The 19,229-nt window shown below is 38.3% G+C and overlaps 1 protein-coding gene across 1 annotated transcript; it reads right to left on the bottom strand.

Moving 5' to 3' along the window:
* Positions 1 to 4,136: 4,136 nt before the first annotated feature.
* LOC150077766 (MFS-type transporter SLC18B1-like) lies at positions 4,137 to 18,861 on the bottom strand. Its single transcript, XM_090384911.1, has 14 exons — positions 18,798 to 18,861; positions 12,144 to 12,334; positions 11,935 to 12,030; positions 11,640 to 11,713; positions 11,389 to 11,536; positions 11,124 to 11,192; positions 10,925 to 11,012; positions 10,526 to 10,668; positions 8,982 to 9,080; positions 8,622 to 8,713; positions 8,305 to 8,400; positions 8,094 to 8,168; positions 7,569 to 7,662; positions 4,137 to 4,487 (listed from the first exon to the last, which is right to left on the bottom strand). The coding sequence occupies exons 1-14, from the start codon at positions 18,811 to 18,813 to the stop codon at positions 4,332 to 4,334; spliced, it is 1,437 nt and encodes a 478-aa protein (XP_090241037.1). The 5' UTR covers positions 18,814 to 18,861; the 3' UTR covers positions 4,137 to 4,331.
* Positions 18,862 to 19,229: the final 368 nt, after the last annotated feature.

Below are 19,229 nucleotides of genomic sequence, written 5' to 3'. Positions count from 1 at the left end.
CAAGAGTTTACTTCGCCTCTGGCATTCCCCTTCTTGAATAACTCCTCATCGGTGAATGTAGATGCAAAATACGGATTTAGTTTGTTAGTGGCTTTGAATTAGCCACTAACACACCACCTGAGCAGGATCATCAACAGTTGAACCATCAATATCCAGTGGACCAATCTGATTCATCCCTTTCCTTCTAGAGTTTACATAGATAAAGAACACTTTCCTATTTTTCTTTGCGTTCTTTGCCAAATATTTCTCGTAATCTGCCTTTCCTGCCTAAACTCCTTTGGGACTTGGTTACAGACCAACTTATATCTATCATAGGCTTCGATGTCACCCATTATTTATATGTATCCCATGCATTTGTATTCTCTGCCACATGTCTCTTTAGTTCATCTGACATCCATTTAGGCCTAAACCTCGAACAAGCAAGATCTCGACACCATCATTCTGGGACCTGTGCTCTTGAAGAGTCCTTCAGCCTTTCCTCAGAGTGACTCCAACTCTGTGCCCACATCTCAGCCGTCTCCACTTATCCGATCGGTTTTTGCCATATCAGGTACTTTCATGTGCCCAGTCTTTGGATGCTGACCTTAATAAGTTTACTTGTGATAGGGAGTACAGACGCCGCATCCTTAAATTGTACTTCCCTGTCCCTGATCCTTCTCCTTGAAGCTCACCTTAATGCCGCAATCCAGCAATATGACATGAAGATGGCCTACCAACCAACCTTGCAGTTTTTCACGTATATATTCTTTGTACATTGTGATGTTTGTAACTCTTAATTTCCATGTAACGGTAATTTTTTTCCTTTTTGCCAATTAATTTCATTTATAATTTCATTTATAATGTAAAACTCCTGGCCATGTCGCCGTGTTGAGTATTATTGTCTCTAGTACATGTCCTGTACTTATTAGCAATAAAGAATTTATTTATTTATTTATGATTGTATTATACTTTGAGTGTTGAGCTGTATTTACTTTTATTGGTTCGCATATGCATTTTTATATTTAATTTATTAATTTTTTTTTTATATATTGTAATATTACTGTTAACTCCTGGCGTTGTGGCCGTGAAGGGCTTATTGCAATGTATCCATTGTATTACTATTATTATTATTATTATTATTATTATTATTATTGCAATAAATATTTCTAAGATTTCTTAGTTGGTATGTAAAGCCTAGTAGCTTCCAAGATAAGTTCTTTAAATGCTTCCCATTTTGAATTTGCTGTTGGTAACATCATCAGTTGGTCCCACTGTATAGAATTTAAATACTGTCTCAGTCCATCATAGTCGCCTTTACGGAAGCAATAACCCTTCCCTTTACCCCTAATGGTAGTTACCTCTTTGAGTAAATCCCACTTCAGAACACTGTGATCACTGCCACCTAGTGGTTCATTTATCTGCAGATTCTTAATGCATGAAGAATCACTACTGATAATCAAATCAAGAGTATTCCTCCCTCTAGTTGCCTCCCGAACATGTTGATGTAGAAAACAATCATCCAATAAATCCACAAAAGCTCTGCTAGTGTGTGAGTGACCAGCCCCCAAATTCCAGTCAATATCTGGGAAATTAAAATCCCCCATTATAAGACTCTCTGATTTACTGGCCCACTCTATTTCCCTGTACAGTTTCTTATTATACTCATCAGAGTCATTAGGCCTATAACACACCCCTACTCTCAATTTTGATCTCCCTATGCTTATGTCACACCAAACTGACTCGACACTGCACTGTCCAGCGATGTCGATTGGCTTCACTTCCTTGGATTTTATGTGTTTCTTAACTAATAGCATAACCCTTCCTCCCTTCCTATCCTTTCTGTAGATGTTGTACTCCCCAAATTCCAGTTCTGCTTTACTTATATCTGGTTGACATCGCGTCTCTGATATCCCAGCAATATCTGCCTTTGATGCTTTGAGCAATACCTCAAATTCATTTACCAAACTTCTAGCATTGGTGTACACGCAAGTATACATGCACCTGTTCTTTTTCTTAGCTACCCTAACACAACCCATGTGTTTACTTGTACCCCCATGATTCCCAGCAGTCTCTGAAATATCCTGCATCTTATTTTCCAAGCTGTTGCTCATTTCAATAGAAGCAGTGCAAGAATCACTTCCACTTCTGCCAGTGGCTACTGTTAATCTATTAGTCCTTGTATCCCCCAATCTAGCAGTTTTCCGACCCACCTAACACTGCCTCGATGGCATCATCAAATATTCTTGCACCCTTTCCATTTAAGTGTATCCCATCCCTGTAGAAGCAGTCGCTCCTGTTAACAAGTACAGACCAGGCTGAAAACAATTCTATCCCTTGAGCCTTGCACAATCTTTCCAGGGCCGAATTGATCGACAAGGCTCTCATCATATACTCCCTCCTATCGTGTCTGGGCAGAATTGCAGACACTTTCAAATTCAACCCTAATTCACGGTTTTTTTCAACAGTGACCTGTACTTGTTAAGTAATTCTGCTGGTCTCCTACTCTTTTTTTTGTTGTTGGGTTTTAGGAGCATCAACAACTGTGACCATGTTTCTCCGTGTAAACCGTCTGTAAATTGCTGTGTTTGGACGTCGATTTTCTTTTTTTGCTGTACGAAAAACCCGAATTTCCGGGAGTGAAAAACCATACTATTCTCGCCTCAGACCGATTAATTCAGCAATTGTGTAAAAAAAGTACATAAAAATTCCTCCCGTCATCGACGGCACTTGAACTCAGATGTTTTCCACTCGGTGGGGAGAGGACTGGGATCCTACCAACTGTGCTACCCACAATTACTTACAACAAGTGTGTCACATACGGTAGCTTTCCGATTATCTGGAGAGAAGCTATTCTCAAATTGAATCTGAAAGCTCCTTACAAGATACCTGAAGAATTGAGGTCATCAAAGATCCTATTGATAATATTAGAAGGACAAGGAATCTACTCGTAACCTTAGCGCTCCATCGCTGTTAGAGTTGTGGACAATGATATGGGCAGCCTATGTACAGCCCTCGTGGGTAGACCGTTGGTATATTGACCGTTCTCCCTGCATTGAGTGAAAAAGACCACTACAGTTTGAATCTTGTCAATGACGCCAGGAATTTATGGGTATTTTTCACAACTTGGCTGAGTCAGTTTCTTTCAGGCGCTGGACGAAAACTCAGGTTTTCGTCCAGTAAACAGAAAATTCACCATGGAACACACGGAATTTACAGACAGAACTACTGTAGCAACCAGTACTCACTTATCTTAATGGTATCTAGAGTCCCTGGCGAAGCTGAGAGCTGAACTATGTGCTGTCTGTCTAGATTGCTAGATATTGTTTAGTTATAAGTGAGGATTACATGAGAGATGCTGCATAGCCAGCCATGCCATCTTTTCACATCTATATGCCATCAAGTAGAGGTGAACTTATTGTAGTTAAAGATGACCTAAAATTTATTGTTGTATGGTTTAAGTGTGTCAGCAACTTAGACCAGAAAAAAGAAGATATGACAGATGTTAGTTTGAGAAAGAGTTTCTCCCTCAAACTAACTCCTCCCTCTGCCGATTTATCCTTGAGATAATAGCGCACAACTGTAGTAGAAGAAGACTTTGGTCTTTTCTGTTGCAGTTATGCGGAGCAGAAAGTTTAGAAATTTTGCAGACACTGATTAAAGCTTATTCGGAGTCTACAGAGCTCTCGCGAACCATCGCTGGAAGTTGGAAGTTCAGATGCTTCCCTATTGATGTCCCTATTGATTTTCCTTAACATCACCTTTAATCAAGGTGATGTTAAGGAAAATCATGACTCTGCTTTATGGTGAAAATATTTTAAATGATGGTAAATACCATCAAACACTATACAGACGCTGCCCATTTATTCCCAAATCTGTTGAATTGAAAGTCTACTGTACTTAAAATATAATTGGATTATTTTCAAATTCGTAAACGCATAATATTCTAGTTGAGTTCTAAAGACTGCCTTCAAAAGCATTAAATTATTTATTAACAAACTTCAATACAATCGTAATAAATAAAATAAAAACACGGAAAATTCCGAATGTAAAAAAATATCTCGCTAACATACAAAATAGGAGTTGATCTACCAAATAAGAAAAGTCAAGATCAGGAACTTTTCTGCAAAGATCCTTTGAAAATAAGTTACTCCGTGGATTTTTATATCTTCGTATCATTTCATGGATGGACCTGGAAATCACTTTTCTTGCTGAATTCGAAGAATTCTGAAATCGAAGTAGATTTGTTACCAAGAAAAGGAATGTAGTTTTGAAGATGTTTACAAGATGCACGATGTTTTTGTGCTTGATAAGCAGTTCCAAATCTCACGCTACATCATAAAGAGGACTCTCCATCATGGGATGCCCTGCAGCTGTTTCTGGGGTTCTGTCGATGAGCTTGAGATAATCTGACGTGAGGAGAGGAGATTGGTGTGCTCGTTAGGGCTGTACTTACCGGACTTCTTGTACTGGTAATGCTCCACCGTGATATAAATGACACAAATGATTATCTGAAACAGAATATTTGTAGTATTAGAGCCAAACTTTGAGAATACAGAAGTTTATGAACTGAAAATATTGCTCTGAGATTAGGCATATTAACATGAGGCGTAAAAAACTTTAGTCTAATTGGTTTCGCATTACAGAACCCATAGAAAGAGATAAATAAAAATGTCAAGTTAGGGTTTTCCGGGAAAAACCTCACCAGGCTGGACGAAAAACTCGATTTCCGGGGTGGGCCTTGCTATAGCTCCACCTGAGACCAGCTAACTAAGGAACGAACTGAAAAAAAAACATAAAACATTCTTCGCATCTATCAGTTGTTAAGGCAGCACAATAATCCATCATCTGGATTCAAATACCTAGGATCAAATCAACGAGTTAAGACAATGGGCCACCATCTGGAATGAGTCATTAGGTAGTACGGGCCTTTTTCACCAGGTGTGTTAAGAATGGCGATAAGTTCGGCTGTGCCCAGGGAACAGCCTGGTTCGGCTAGAGGGGTGTACATTATGCAAATTCCAGTTGATTACATTGATTGGAATTACAAGAAATCAAAACAGGGAAGCCTTGGCTGGGAAATCCTTCCACATAATGGTTAATTGTTCATGTTTATAGACTTCTTCCAGGGTGTCCTGTCTGTGACGCTTTGAGCTGCAGAAAGATGAGGCATAAATTCCCAGGAAACAGTGATCTAAGGTATTGCAAGTTTTGCAGGGAAGATCGAAGACAAGGTGATGAATTGCATCGGCTTCGTTCTGAGATCCGAGGGTTTGTAGAAACTTAGCAGATGTCAGGCCAACTCATTTGACAGTAGAGAAGTTGTGCCAAGGTGTGCAGATTCCTCTGTTTGGTGGTTTCCCAGGGTTTTATGCCAAGGTTTGCATAAAGCAGGCTCCTAGAGATGGTAAAAAGGTAGCCCATCTCCCTGTTTAGCCATTTCAGGAGCCAATATTGAACCCCAAGAAATCTCTTTCTTTCAGTAGGTTAGGCCCCCTGACCAGAGTACCGAAGCATAGAGCGGTATGGGTGTCAAATTCCTTCGGGCGTATTCCAAGATGAACCCTCGAGGCCCAAGACTGACTAACCCGGATTGCCCAGAGCCCCGCAAGCCTGGCCATCTTGAAGTTCGGCTGTGCCCAGGGAACAACCTCACCAGGCTGGACGAAAAACTCGATTTCCGGGGTGGGCCTTGCTATAGCTCCACCTGAGACCAGCTAACTAAGGAACGAACTGAAAAAAAAACATAAAACATTCTTCGCATCTATAAGTTGTTAAGGCAGCACAATAATGAAAGTAAGCTCGTTATCCTACTTCAATCCCAAATCCGTGCGATAGTGAACCTAGTTGCCACGGCACACAGAAATAGCCAAACATGCTTTAACACTTATTTTTGGGTTGTAAATATCTATAATGTACACTAGCCTGCGCGAGTAGCACAGTGGTTATAATCATCGGGTGGAAAAGGCCAAGGTTCCAATACCGTCAACAACGCGAAGGAACTTGTATGGGCCATTTTCACTCAGTGGCTGCGTTAGCCGGTAAATATCAAGTTTTTTTTTTAGAATGCACGCCAGGTGATGGATCTAAAAAGTCAGCCCACTTCACAACACGAAAGATTTAAGTGAATCCGTAGTATGGAGTCATTGAGTTAATTGTACCACAAATCCAGACTGTTCTGAGGGCTAAAAGGGAATCTACTCGTTATTAGGTACGTGAACCTAATAAAGTGCTCACCGAGTGTATATCTTAACAAGGAGTGATCCGCATTATTGACTTGGGACCAGTAACTGATTAAAAGGTCGCTGTAATAGGGACAGTTTTAATTAAGAGGTATGGTGAAACAGCAGAGTGTTAAGTTGGAATTTGCATATTATTTGTGCATCAAGTTACAGTTTTTCTGCTGATCTTGCATTCGACCTCCAAATGGAGGTTAGTGAAGATATCTGTAATTCTACGCCGGGTTATTTATCTAGTTTCATATTACTGCTGATCAGAAACTCTTGATACATCAAGAGTGTATATATATGATATTGAAATCAAGGAAGTATCTTTGATTTATCTGTTATTGATATTAGTTTTATCACGGTTAATCAATGGATGAAAGTGAAATGCTTATATTACTTGAAAACGCGTACTCTGAAAATTATAATTCTTTTGTGAAGAGAACAGTAAAAATTCAGTCGTTTCTAACCCGGGGTTCTTTTCTATGGCTACAACAGCAAATGAAGGTTACCTTTAACTCCTCTTTTAGCAATTTGTGTATCCAGATTAGGAACATTAAAATCCTGGATTTCTAGATATCTTCTTTCCTATTTTGGGGCTATAGAGCTAAGTTATAAACTTGCAATCGGTGTGACGTCATCTGGAAAACGTTATCATTATACGGTTGTTTATCACTGATTATTAACATTTGAAGTGTTGATTAATTTAAGTGGTCCATCTCAGCAAGACTGCCTAATGAAATATCAGCTATCAGCATGAAAATCTTGACAGTTTGTTTAACTGAATTAATAAAAATATACAGAATTGATGTGCCAGTTCAGTCAATGCGATGCAAGTTATAAAACTGTGAATATATACAGCGCCTTACCACAAGTTTTATACCAAACATTAGTAGAAAATCTTCCGGGTGTTGAAAAGTTATTGATTCCACTGAATAAATAGATACTTTGTTAAGAACTACGTGTCCTAGACTTTTGGGAAGACAGTGTACATTATATGGATATGCAACACTAATTTACTTATCTTAATGCACATGCGTTTTGCGAAGGAGTTTCTACTATAAGATGTGAGGAAATTTTGGGTTTCTTTTCCAAGAAAAAGAATCTATTCATGCTACAAAAAATAAGATAATTTTATCGTTCCTATTCTTATTTCACTTTAAATCACCTTTTGTGATTCTCCTTTTTTTCCCAATGAAATTAAACCCTGATGAGTTGACCCAAATTATTCACAGATTCGTTTTCTTTCTGTGAATTTTGTTCCAGATTTGACATTTTAATGAAATACGAAGTGGAAATAGCTAAGAAACTTTCCTACATTAAAGTTTCATTAAGTGTAAAATATTACTATGAACCGGGAGTACTTACCGTTATTAATTCAACACCACAGAATATGAGAGTGGACATTGCATAACCCGTTTTGTCCATCAAATAGCCTCCTACAGTTGGCCCGAAGAAAAACCTAAATTTATAAATATTTAGCCTTAGTGAAAGGATTCCTATAAAATATAAAACAATAAAGAGCCCTAAATCATAAATGTTACAGAAATTATGATATTTTAAATTTAATAAATAACGTTTTCGAGAACAAAAACATATTTATAATATTAAATAGGGGTTCTTTTGAGGGTTTCCTGTAAAAAAAATAATACACCACGTTTTCTACGTGTTCTGTTAATTTTGTCGAGCAGTGTATTTATAAAATTAAATTGAGATCCTTTCGAGGGTTTCTTGGCCTGTGTTAAAAACTCTTGACAGAAAGATTATCCAAACTTGCAGTTTTAATTTTAAATATAGATTTTTGAGTTGAAAAATTCTACTTAAGCTTATAAATAAAAAATAAATCCAATGAAAGCCTCCGGATGGAATACTAGTTATGGTTTTGTTTCTCACCCTATGGAAATGGATCCAGTTACTGCTCCAGATACCAGGCCATGCGTAGTCATATCATTCGGCATTCCTCTGGCTCTAAACAAAAAGGAAATTAAACATTAATCATTAACTTAAACTGCAGTTCAAATTAGTTTCGTCTTTAGAACTCAACAAGAATAATAAATTCCATGATACTGCAATTCAAACAAAGATATACTACAAAATATCTTACCTGGAATCAGTAAGACAACTTGTGAAACTGGAAACTCTTACTCCGGCCAAACCAAATCCAAATAAAGTCTGAGCAATCATCACCACCCATAACAATCTACAAAGAAATGCATCCATTTAATATTTGAAAATAGGATCTCACTTGGCAGTATTACAACATATACATCTCCACACGAAATCCAACTAATATTTATCAAAGAATACAAGGTCAAGGCTCAAGTTAAAGTGACTTCAAAGGAATGGGTTTTATCGTTCTCATAAGTGAGAAGTAAATAAACTATTGAGGTTTGTTCTATTGGTATTATAAACAATACTTACGGTTTAAAGGGCATGAAGGGTACTGGTCCAATTAGAAGATAAGCCACAAAAATCATGAAACTACCAATAACACTCCATAATTTCTGAGGTAGCTAGAAAACAAGAAAAAACAGGCGAAAGAGTAATCTTTGCACCCACAATACCACCATTATTTGGAATTTAGTATTCTACTATCATCGAGACAAAATTTCAAAATTCCAATATATTTTTCTTTTTTGAGTATCTGTGCCCAATACCACAACCCGCGATTTATAAAAGTGCATGGAAACTACCATTTATATCCCTGCACTGGTTAAATATAAAATTAGTGTACACATAAACCTTTGAAATAAAAATGATTCATATTAATTTATCACTTACATTCTGGCTGCAAAGTTTGGCCCAGATTGGCATTGACAGTGCATACATAAGACCCGATATGACGAATAGCAACCCTACAGTTGAGGCACTTAAATTGAACTGCAAAATAGAAAGAAAATATTGAAGATATTATTAAAACTTTGGCTTGATATAAATGATATGTCATTAGTCAAAGCCCGTGATTTGGAAGAATCTAGTCAGATTTATTATCGAGACTGGGTAATGGTAAATATTCAATTATCATTACCCAGTAGATCGAATTATCGAATGTAGAATGCGAGGGGGTGTTCAATAAATTATCTACCTAAGGTACTTTCCATAGATATATTTCAATGATACAGCATGTCCCTACATATCTCAACTTGAACCATACTAATTTTGGTCCCACCATGATTTTAGGTTGTGCTGCTGTAACAGAAAGAAGGAAGACACGTGTATCAAATTATGGATTTGCTGAGATTGGTGCATCGTTCAGTCATCAAGTTTTTCACCAAAGGCCATTCGTGAAAGGATAGTGGATGTGTATGGCAACAGTGCACCTTCAGAGTACTGGGTGAAATTCTAGTGGAAACAATTCAAGTGGGGTAGACAGTCCATCAAAGATGATCCACATCCAACAGTGACCACTCCAGAGATGTGCCAAGCTGTAGAAATCCTTATGCTGAATGATAGACGTTTAAAAGGTGTCCGAAAACTTTAGGAAACATGAAATATCTGAGAGAACAGTTATAACCATCCTCCATGAACATTTGGGGATGACTAAGGTCAGTGCAATGTGGGTCCCCAGATTTCTGACCCCTGTGCAGAAACGATTCAGAGTATGGTATTGTGAGGAGAATTTAAAGCTTTATAGAAGGGATCCTGAAACTTTCATCTCCAGAATTGTTATGGGTTAATCATTGGGAATCTGAAACCAAGCAAGAATCAATGCAATGGAAGCATAAGGGTGCTTCCATTGCATTGATTGCAAGGGTGCTTCCATTCTCCTCCACCCAAAAAAATTCAGACACGACCTTCAGTTGGCAAGATTATGGTCATCGTTTTTTGGAATGCTGAGGGAATTTTGTCAATTAACTACTTGGAACACAAGCAGTCACTAAGAAGTCATATGCATCCCTACTGTACAACCTAAGAGATGTGATAAAGGAAAAACGCAGTGGAATACTTTCCAGAGGTGTACTGCAGATTCACGACAATGCACAGGCCACATGCCGCTGCTTTGACAGACTGACTTTACAGAACTTATCCATCCACCGTACAATCAGCATCTGGACTCCAGTAACTATTTCCTGTTTCGGCACTTCAATAAAAACGTACGTGGACGTTGCTTTGCTGATGATAATGAACTGAAGTCTGCCGTTTCTGTGTTCTTTAATGAACAGAACAAAGAATTTTATTTGTGTGGTATTTCCTCATGGCCAAAATGGAAGAAGTTCACTGGAGTTACATTGAAAAATAATAAAAAAAGAATTTTGCCTCTATCTCACTTTCTTCATGGGTTTTAATTTATTGAACGCCCCTTGTACTTATCTCTTTATATTTACCTGTCGTAGATGAGGTTCCAAAGTGGTGAGATTGAAGCCAAGTATCATAGACGATACCGCTATCATAGTACAGTTCATGACCACATGAGGCAAGATGTAAAACTTTAGCATATTTACAGATTTCTGCTTTTGCGGCGCTGCTTCTGGAATAATGGCCATGACAAAAGAAACTAGAGTGAGTTGAATTCCATTACACAGAAAATTAAGAAATGTAAAAGGAAATTTTAATTAATTAAAAAATAAACCTAAATCTCACAAGTTACATTAGAGTATCAATTAACCGCCATCTTGATTGACCGCATCAGTAGTTCAGATAGTTGCCACTGCACTTCAATGGCGTGAGAGTCAATCAATTGTATTTTGTGGCACTGTTAACTACGAAAATTTAGCACCACTTACCTATAGAGGGCAAACAGAAGATTGTAGCCACTCCACAAGCTAAGAGAGCCATTCCACAGGTAATGAAGGGTAAAATGAAACCATTTACCTATATAAAAACGAATAAAAAATTATATTTAAGAAATTAAAAAAAGCATTTGAAATATATGCAGTACTGTCCAGAAAGCATTTGATTTTCTATTCGCGTTGTCGCACTTACTTCATAGAGGGCGCCACCTATCGCTGGACCAACTATAAGGCCTAATCCGAACATAGTTTCGAGATTTCCCTGAAATAACAATAATATATTAAGAGATTGTTACAAAATGTTGAAAAGATTATCAAGTTTGTCACCGTTTAAATTTCCTTTTAACTATTGCGGAAGAATTTCTATATTTGAGACGTTGGCTGTATATTCTGCAATTGGAGAATAAATAGTAAACGAATAGTTAATGTACTTGGCAACAAAAACAGTTTCAACTTACGAATCGTGATGCAACGTTATCAGGGAACTCCAGGGCTATTATGGCAAAGGCAGAAGTCCTATATGCAGCAGCGCCAATTCCTTCCGTTGTTTTGATAACGAATGCTAGACAGATGAAAGGAAATCCTGGTGGGCTTTTATCAAGAATCCTAAAGAAATAAAATCGATCTTCTTAGAAAGTTGAAACGAACTCCAAAAGATACATTGAGTTGGAGAAAGGGATATGGACCATCAGAAATTTGGCATACTCACCCGAAGAGAACACAGCATGTTCCCACGACGAACATTCCAGAGTTCAAAAGGAACTTGGGACTCAAGTGAGATATCTGATAGATATAGCAGTAATTTATAAAAACGATACAACCAATTCATATTATTAATAATTGATTTTAATTCATCATCTAGTGCTGTAAGTATTTTTGAAAACCAGGATTTAAACGGGTGTGGGGATGAGTCATTTTATTGAAAAGTTCAATAAATTTAGATGGCTCATGAGTTATAAGTACCTTTAGATGCAACTAAGATTTAAAATGACACAAACACTTACCAGTTTGCCGAATATGGGTGATGTCAGGAAAATAGATACGTGGAAAATTCCAAAAACAAATCCATACTGGGTAGGCGTCGCACCTTTGAGCTCAGCCTATAAAACATAATCCCATATAAAACTGTAAAGTTTCGATAAACTTTAGATCATGTAACTGTAACAAAGGAATTTATAACTGAATGTATACCAGAACCTTAGTGTAATCTCACCTCATGAGGGAAAAATGGACCCAGGAGGGATGCACAAGTTGCCACGAAGAAATTTCCTGTTGATAGACTAATTAGTAGCCAGAGCTGTCTGCTTGAAAATTTGCGAGGAGGTGGGGTCAGCAGGTTACTATCTCCTGCATGTATTGAATTACACAGCGAACTCCTTTCGTTTGAGTCTATATTTAAGGAATCTGAAAGGTAAAAATTTATATTTTAAAATCCGACAGTGCTTATCCATTCATCCATATTTTATCTCTTTATCGTGTCCTATTTTCAGTTTAACAGGCAGCACGATGGAAAGATGATTTTGATCCACTAGGCGATTTCAAATTCAACCAGGATTAGTTAAAACTCTTACAAATTTTCAAAAAAAAAACTGAGTCCAGACGAGAAATATAGTAATACTGAAATAAAAACGTTATTAGTTGCTTAAAGCCATTTGACATATCCAATGAATTCAACCAGGAAGAAAGTAACAAGGCAATTCAGCCCTCGTGGGCAGCTCGGTTGGAAGAACCGCCGTCCTCCCAACACCGGATGAAAAAGATCCAAGTTTAAGAGTCCCATCGATGACATGAGGAACTTATGGACCTTTTTTCACAACGTGGCTGAGTTAGTCGGTCTCAGACGAGGGTAGAATGGTTTTCTCCCGGATAATCGGGTTTTTCATCCAGCAAACAGAAAATCGACCACAGAACACTCCATTTACAGATAGTATACACTGAGCCATATGCCCATAGTCGCTAATGCTTCTAAAACCCTACAACAGGGCAATTCTTTAAATCGAACAAAGGCCATTGTGAAAAGTATATAACAGGTTTAAAAAATAAGTGGGATTATATTCCTTTGATAGCAAAGTAATAAGTTTATTAGAAAACTGCATTAAAACTCGATCCATGCAATGTGAGTAGCAGTGCTATAGATTGCACTGCTTGTTAGGAGATAGGGAATTGAGATATTCTAGCACTGTTGTTTCAGAGCCACGTGGGATGACGGTGAATATGTCATCAACGTATCTGCACCATGTTGTAATAGGTACTGGTGGGTTCAGGAATAACTGTTCTTCCCATTCTTTCATGGCGATGTTGGCTACTACTGAACTAACAGGGCCCCCATAGCAGTGCCATGTGCTTGCTGGTATACGGAATCCTCAAAGGTAAAGATGCTACTTGACAAGCACAGGTTGAGGGCGGTACAGATGTCGTCGGTACAGAATATCTCAATTCCCTGTCTGGGTTCATCCAATTCACTCTAGAGTTAGAGGTTAATGGATCTCTCCCATTCCTGGATGTTCTAGTAAAACGCGTGGGCCCATATCTAGAAACCTCAGTTACCGTAAGCCTATTTGCTGCGGACAGTTCACAAACTACAGATCCGGCCATGCTCCTAGTCATCTCAACAGCACTGCCTGCACTCTATTCTCCAGGGTTTGGAGCCATTCTCGAAAATCCTCAGATTTATGCCAACAAAGTAAAGTTGAGAAACGTCAGTGGAATATCTATTTACTGGATGAAATGCTCTAGTTTCTGCGGAAAGATTGTTATATTGCAGCTTCATCTAAACATAAAGTTTATTTATTAACATCTTACTCATCCTCTAATTTTTGCATGGATGGTCTTGATAAATAACCTCCTACAATACAGGACATTCCATTCCATGCTACCTTCTTCATAAGTCCTTCTCCACTTATGTATTCAACTAAAATTATTCCCAAAGGCAAACGCCTTCTATTTAAACTGTTCTTGGCATTTTGATGTCTGTAATATTTTCGCTGTAATCTCTCCATCTTTGAGGTTCCTGTAAGCCGTTGTGGGGGTTAGGCGCCTCCGTAGCCAGGTGGGAAGGAGCAGCAGTGCGTAGCACACGCTTCTTGATTAGACCGGGGTTCGAGCCCGTCACCACCAAATACGGAGGATGCGGAAAGGTCAAGGAATGACCACCGCATATCCTGGAGCAATATGGCCATAGTTGCTAATGCTCCTAAAAACCAAATAACAAACAAACAAACAAACAAACAGCCGTTGTGGGGGGAGGGGGGTTAAATTTTTTGAAAACCAGGCTCTTTCTGCAATGATGACTTTGTACCAAACCGCAAATGGAATGTTTCAGAATAATGACGTCACTGCACACAGGACAAGGATCGTGAGTTTGAAGAGTAGTCCGAATAGATGGAGCGTCTTTGGTCCTACAGTTGCAGAAGTGGTATCCAATCCAAAACCTGCGAGATAATTTATAAAGATATAGCAGAAAGTTACAGCAGCTATAAACACGAATCATTCGGGAAACTGTGCACCAGTTTTAGTGATTAAAATTGACTCACGAAAGGTCATCACAAATTATAGCGATCTATAGCCAATAATAAAAGGTCATAAGGTCAATATCATAAAGTAAAAATGAATGAATCAATTGATGTCAAGCAAGCGTGAAGTGCAGTTCCAGATGAACTCCCAGCCAACAAAAAAACTCCAGAGGCTAATCAATTTGCTTGTCTTTGATTTTGGGTCACAATAACGAACACTTTTTGGACTGTTCGATGTTCAATGAAAAAATGGTTTATGTACTGCAGTACGAAGATATCTCATCACTGGTTATCATCACGTGAATCTCTGTTATCCTCGATTGTGAGCTTCCATCCTCTGCTCACGTAATGACAAGACAAACTATTTTGTTTATTTTTACATGTGTTATAATTTCATCATAATTTTTTTCTTTGATCTTTTCTCCATATAAGAAGGTCAAAATTGCAAACACACGATATCTATTGTATTATCAATCCAATATTTTTTTCTAGAACACTAAATGACAAAACTGAAGATAACTATAATTCTGATAAAAGTCCCTAACTAAAAGTGTCAAGGTTTGTTTGAATAGTTACCACTCAACACTTTTTTAGTCCTTGGTTCTTAAAAATGGTAATTTTTTATGCGCTTTTATGATCGTATGACTGAATTTCTTCCATGCGATTTAGAATTTTTATAATTCGCACGAAAGAGCTCCATCTAGTGAGCAGCTCATTCGCCCCATGTTTAGAGAACTGTGCAACCCACTAGTTATACCGTGGGTCATGATGCAACTGTTTATCTTTAAAAACGGAGCTCATTCTCAATCACCTGATGGAAAATTTCGAGATGATCACATTCTTTACTTTACACCCATTTCGATATGAAGGCAGAAACAAGATGGCACCATCAGAATTTTGCCATAGAAAAGGGAGAAGGATCTTGACACCTTTGCCTAAGAATAACTTCGTGTATATAAGTCCGGTAGGTAAAATGCCGGTAGCTAGGTGGTTGGAGAGTATATACAAGGATAAACTGACACAGTTGCAAGTTCCAGAATGTCTAGTAGTAGTCCAGTCACCTTGAGTTACGTGCAATAAATGAACTATTTTATGACTGTGGCCGTAATTTATACGAATCGTCGTGTGCGCGTGTAAATTAAACACAGATTGATATTCTGCTGCTTAATCGATGTAGTGTGATCATGTCTTATCTAGAATGTTCTTGGTCCTTGTAGCTTGCTCTGGAGTGATGGAACCCTCGGGCTGTTCGGCCGCAAGTCATTAGCCACTGATTCTAGACCTTTAATACGTGTGCTATTTGAAAATTGCAGTTTTTCCTTACATAACTGGTTTCTCAAAAGCATCTGTCTCAAAAGTTTTTAATGACCGTATGCGGTTCTTTCAAATCTCAAAGGCGGTGGAAAAAATACTTCAAAAGTGAAGTCGTCCTCCTTTAAAGAGGACTGTACTTAAAAATAAGATATCCAGCAAATACATTTGAATTCAAACAAACCAAGAACTTCCATATTTCAACTGTACCATGCGCAGGGAATTGAAGAAATTGGTTATTGGCAGACGCTTGGCTATTCGGAAGCCACTTGTTTCAGAAAAAAACAGAAAAATCAGATTGCAGTGGTGCCGAGAACATCGTGATTGGACAGAGGAACAATGGAAGAAAGTCATGTGGTCAAAAGAATCACGGTTCACTTTGTTTTGCACTAATGTTAGGCAGAAAGAGTAGAGAACCTCACAAATCGATGGACCCTGCTTGCCTTATTAGGACACCCCAAGCACCAGGAGGTGGTATCATGGTATGGGAAATGTTTTGTTGGCACGAACTGGGTCCGCTGATGGAAGGTCGAAAGATTATCTAGATACCTGAATTTTCTACCAAATCTTTAGCATTAGCATGGGCACATGATGCAAGAAAGCAAGCTTATATAGCATCAGTCAAAAAAAAAAAAAAAAAGAAAAGAAAACACACCCTCTTCTCATTTCATCCATCCACTCGCTCTAAATGTTTCTCTAGTTCTGCCTTGAATCTGTTTAAGCTATCAACTTCTACGAAAGATAGAAGTTTGTTTTAGTAATCAACCACCAGCTAGCTAAAGGCAAACCTCTGCACATCTATCCTACAACTGTCTTTCCTCAATTTCAATTTATGCCTTCTCAGGCGATTATTCATTGAGCATGTTCAAACCATTGAAGGTTTTATACACCTCAATCAGATCACCTTGCAGGTGCCTAGTTTCCAGACACGGTAACTTGCAAAACTTAAGCCTTTCTTCGTAAGAGCAACCCTTTGTTCCATTCACTAATCTCGTTACCTTTCTCTGTACTCGTTCCAACAGCTCTATATCCTTCTTAAAACGAGGCCTCCAGACCTGTATACAGAACTCAAGGTGTGGTCTGACCATTGCCTTATACAACGGGATAATCACCTCCTTATCCCTAGGCGCCTCTGTAGCCAGGAGCAGCAGTGCGTAGTACACGCTTCCTGATTAGACCGGGGTTCGAGCCCGTGACCACCAAATACGGAGGATGCGGAAAGGTCATGGAATGACCACCGCATATCCCCGGAGCAATATGGCCTTAGTTGCTAATGATCCTGAAAACCAAATAACAACAACATCCTTATTCCTGCTAGAAAAATTGCTGTATATCATTGACAAGACACCATGAGCTATTCTTGCAGACCGTGTGCACTGCTCAGAAAACTTCATATCTGCCTCCACAATTACCTCCAGGTCCTTTTCACTCTCTGCCACTGTCAATGTGGTACCACACAGTTGATACATTACTCTGGAGTTACTGCTTCCCATATTCAGTACTTTACATTTGTAAATGTTAAATTTCAGTTGCCACCTCTCAGCCCATCTTCTCAACTTTTCTAGAACCTGTTGCACTACTGTTATTAGTGTCATTAACAACCATGTCGACCTTCATATCGTCTGCAAACTTGGGCATTAAGCCTGATCATTAGTCATCATCAATATCATTAATAAATACGGAAAACAACAATGGAACCAACGCTGAACCCTGTGGGACTCCATTAATAACATTAGTCCATGAAGAGCAGTGTCCATTGATTACCACTCTGTGTTCTCCCAATCAACCATTCCTTTACCCATAGTCCAATTGGTCAGACCAGACTTCCCCTTAACAAACCCATGCTGTGTCCGCGCTATAACTGAAGTCTTGTCTAGGTGATCCTGCAATGCTTCTTTAACCAATTCCTCCATTAATTTCCCTGGAACAGAAGTTAAACTAACAAGTCTGTAATTACCTGTGTCTCCCTTTGATCCTTCTTTGTGGACTGGGGTCACAATTCCAAATTTCCAGTCCATGGGTACATCCCCTGAATCCAAGGAAGCTCTCATAATTATGGCTAAGGGTTTGCTTACTTCCTTTGCTGCCTTCCTTAATGTAACTGGATAGATTCCATCCACCCCAGGTGCCTTTCTTATGTTTATCTTCAACAATTTCTTCTCCACTTTACTGTCAGTTATTACAAGATTATCTAACTTACTGCCAGAGTTTAATACACCTCTGGCATTCCCCTCCCTGAATAACTCCTCATATGTGAATGTAGATACAAAATATTCATTTAGTTTGTTAGCTACCTGAGCTGGATCATCAAGAGTTGAACCATCGATATCAAGTGGACCAATTCTGATTCATCCCCTTCCTTCTAAAGTTTACATAAGTAAAGAATCTACTGAACCATTAAATGTTAGACTTTTATCCGAAGGTGATGGCCACTTTATAGATAACACTGCGGCAGCGCCTCGTGCTAAAATCGCACAAGAATGGTTAAGAGACACTGATTTCCACCATCTTCCCCGGACCCCATATTCACCTGATCTCAATGCCATTCTCATAATTAAATGAACAGCCTGTATGATTAACGGATATAATATCATTTGTTGGTAAGTTATCCTCAACTCTTCGGGTACAGGGTGTCGACCACCAATGTTTCTCAATGGGTGAACCGTGAAAGTAAAAGTTCGTTGTGAAAATTGTTAAGATTGGTTAAATATTCTGATAAAACATTTAGCTAAATACGCTTCTATTACAAGATAAGGTAAGCCAAAAGAAATTTCTTTAAATTCAGACAAAGTGCGTTATTAAAACGTTGAGAATCATGTCCCAGACTCTACATTATTTTCTATGGGAGAATGTCTTCTGAGAAGCTTTTTCACTTTACGATGATTTACAAGAAAACAATATCGTAAATAAAAACGTACCTGTACAGGATTGAGGGTCAAAGGGCGAACACAGCCGCTACACTTTTATTCCATTTTATTGATTACATATTAATTTTTACTACCCATCAAAATACTGTTAGAATTTATAAAAATTCTATTACATACCATTACATTTAGGCATCGCAAAGCAGGCATCCTGTTCAATTTTAAGTCTACGTTCTGGCACACATTTCTCAGCTTGATTACATCCGCTTGCTCTTATATCTCAAACAACTTCCTGCGCACCTGATCAAGGAAATCGAAATGTAGGTCTACATATACACTTTTGTAAACTTCAGCCTTGAAGTTGTAGAATAAACCAATTAGCTTAGAGATCCAATATTTGTTTTCCGAGGTGTAGTTCACTAAAATATTCAATTTGGGGTTTTCATAAAATATTCAGGAGATTGTCCATTCCTCCATTATGAAAGATTGGTCTCAATTCCATTCTCATAATTAAATGGTCTTTAACTCTCCAACCACCAATGTTTCTCAATGGGTGGACCGTGAAAGAAAGAGTTCGTTATGAAAATTGTTAAGATTGATTAAATCTCTGTT

Source organism: Mastigoproctus giganteus, chromosome 11 (genome assembly GCF_048544385.1).
Source record: "Mastigoproctus giganteus isolate SK-2022 chromosome 11, ASM4854438v1, whole genome shotgun sequence".
Lineage (NCBI taxonomy): Eukaryota > Metazoa > Arthropoda > Arachnida > Uropygi > Thelyphonidae > Mastigoproctus > Mastigoproctus giganteus.
The sequence above is the reverse complement of the archived record's forward strand: the minus strand, read 5'-3'. Positions and strand labels throughout refer to the sequence as shown.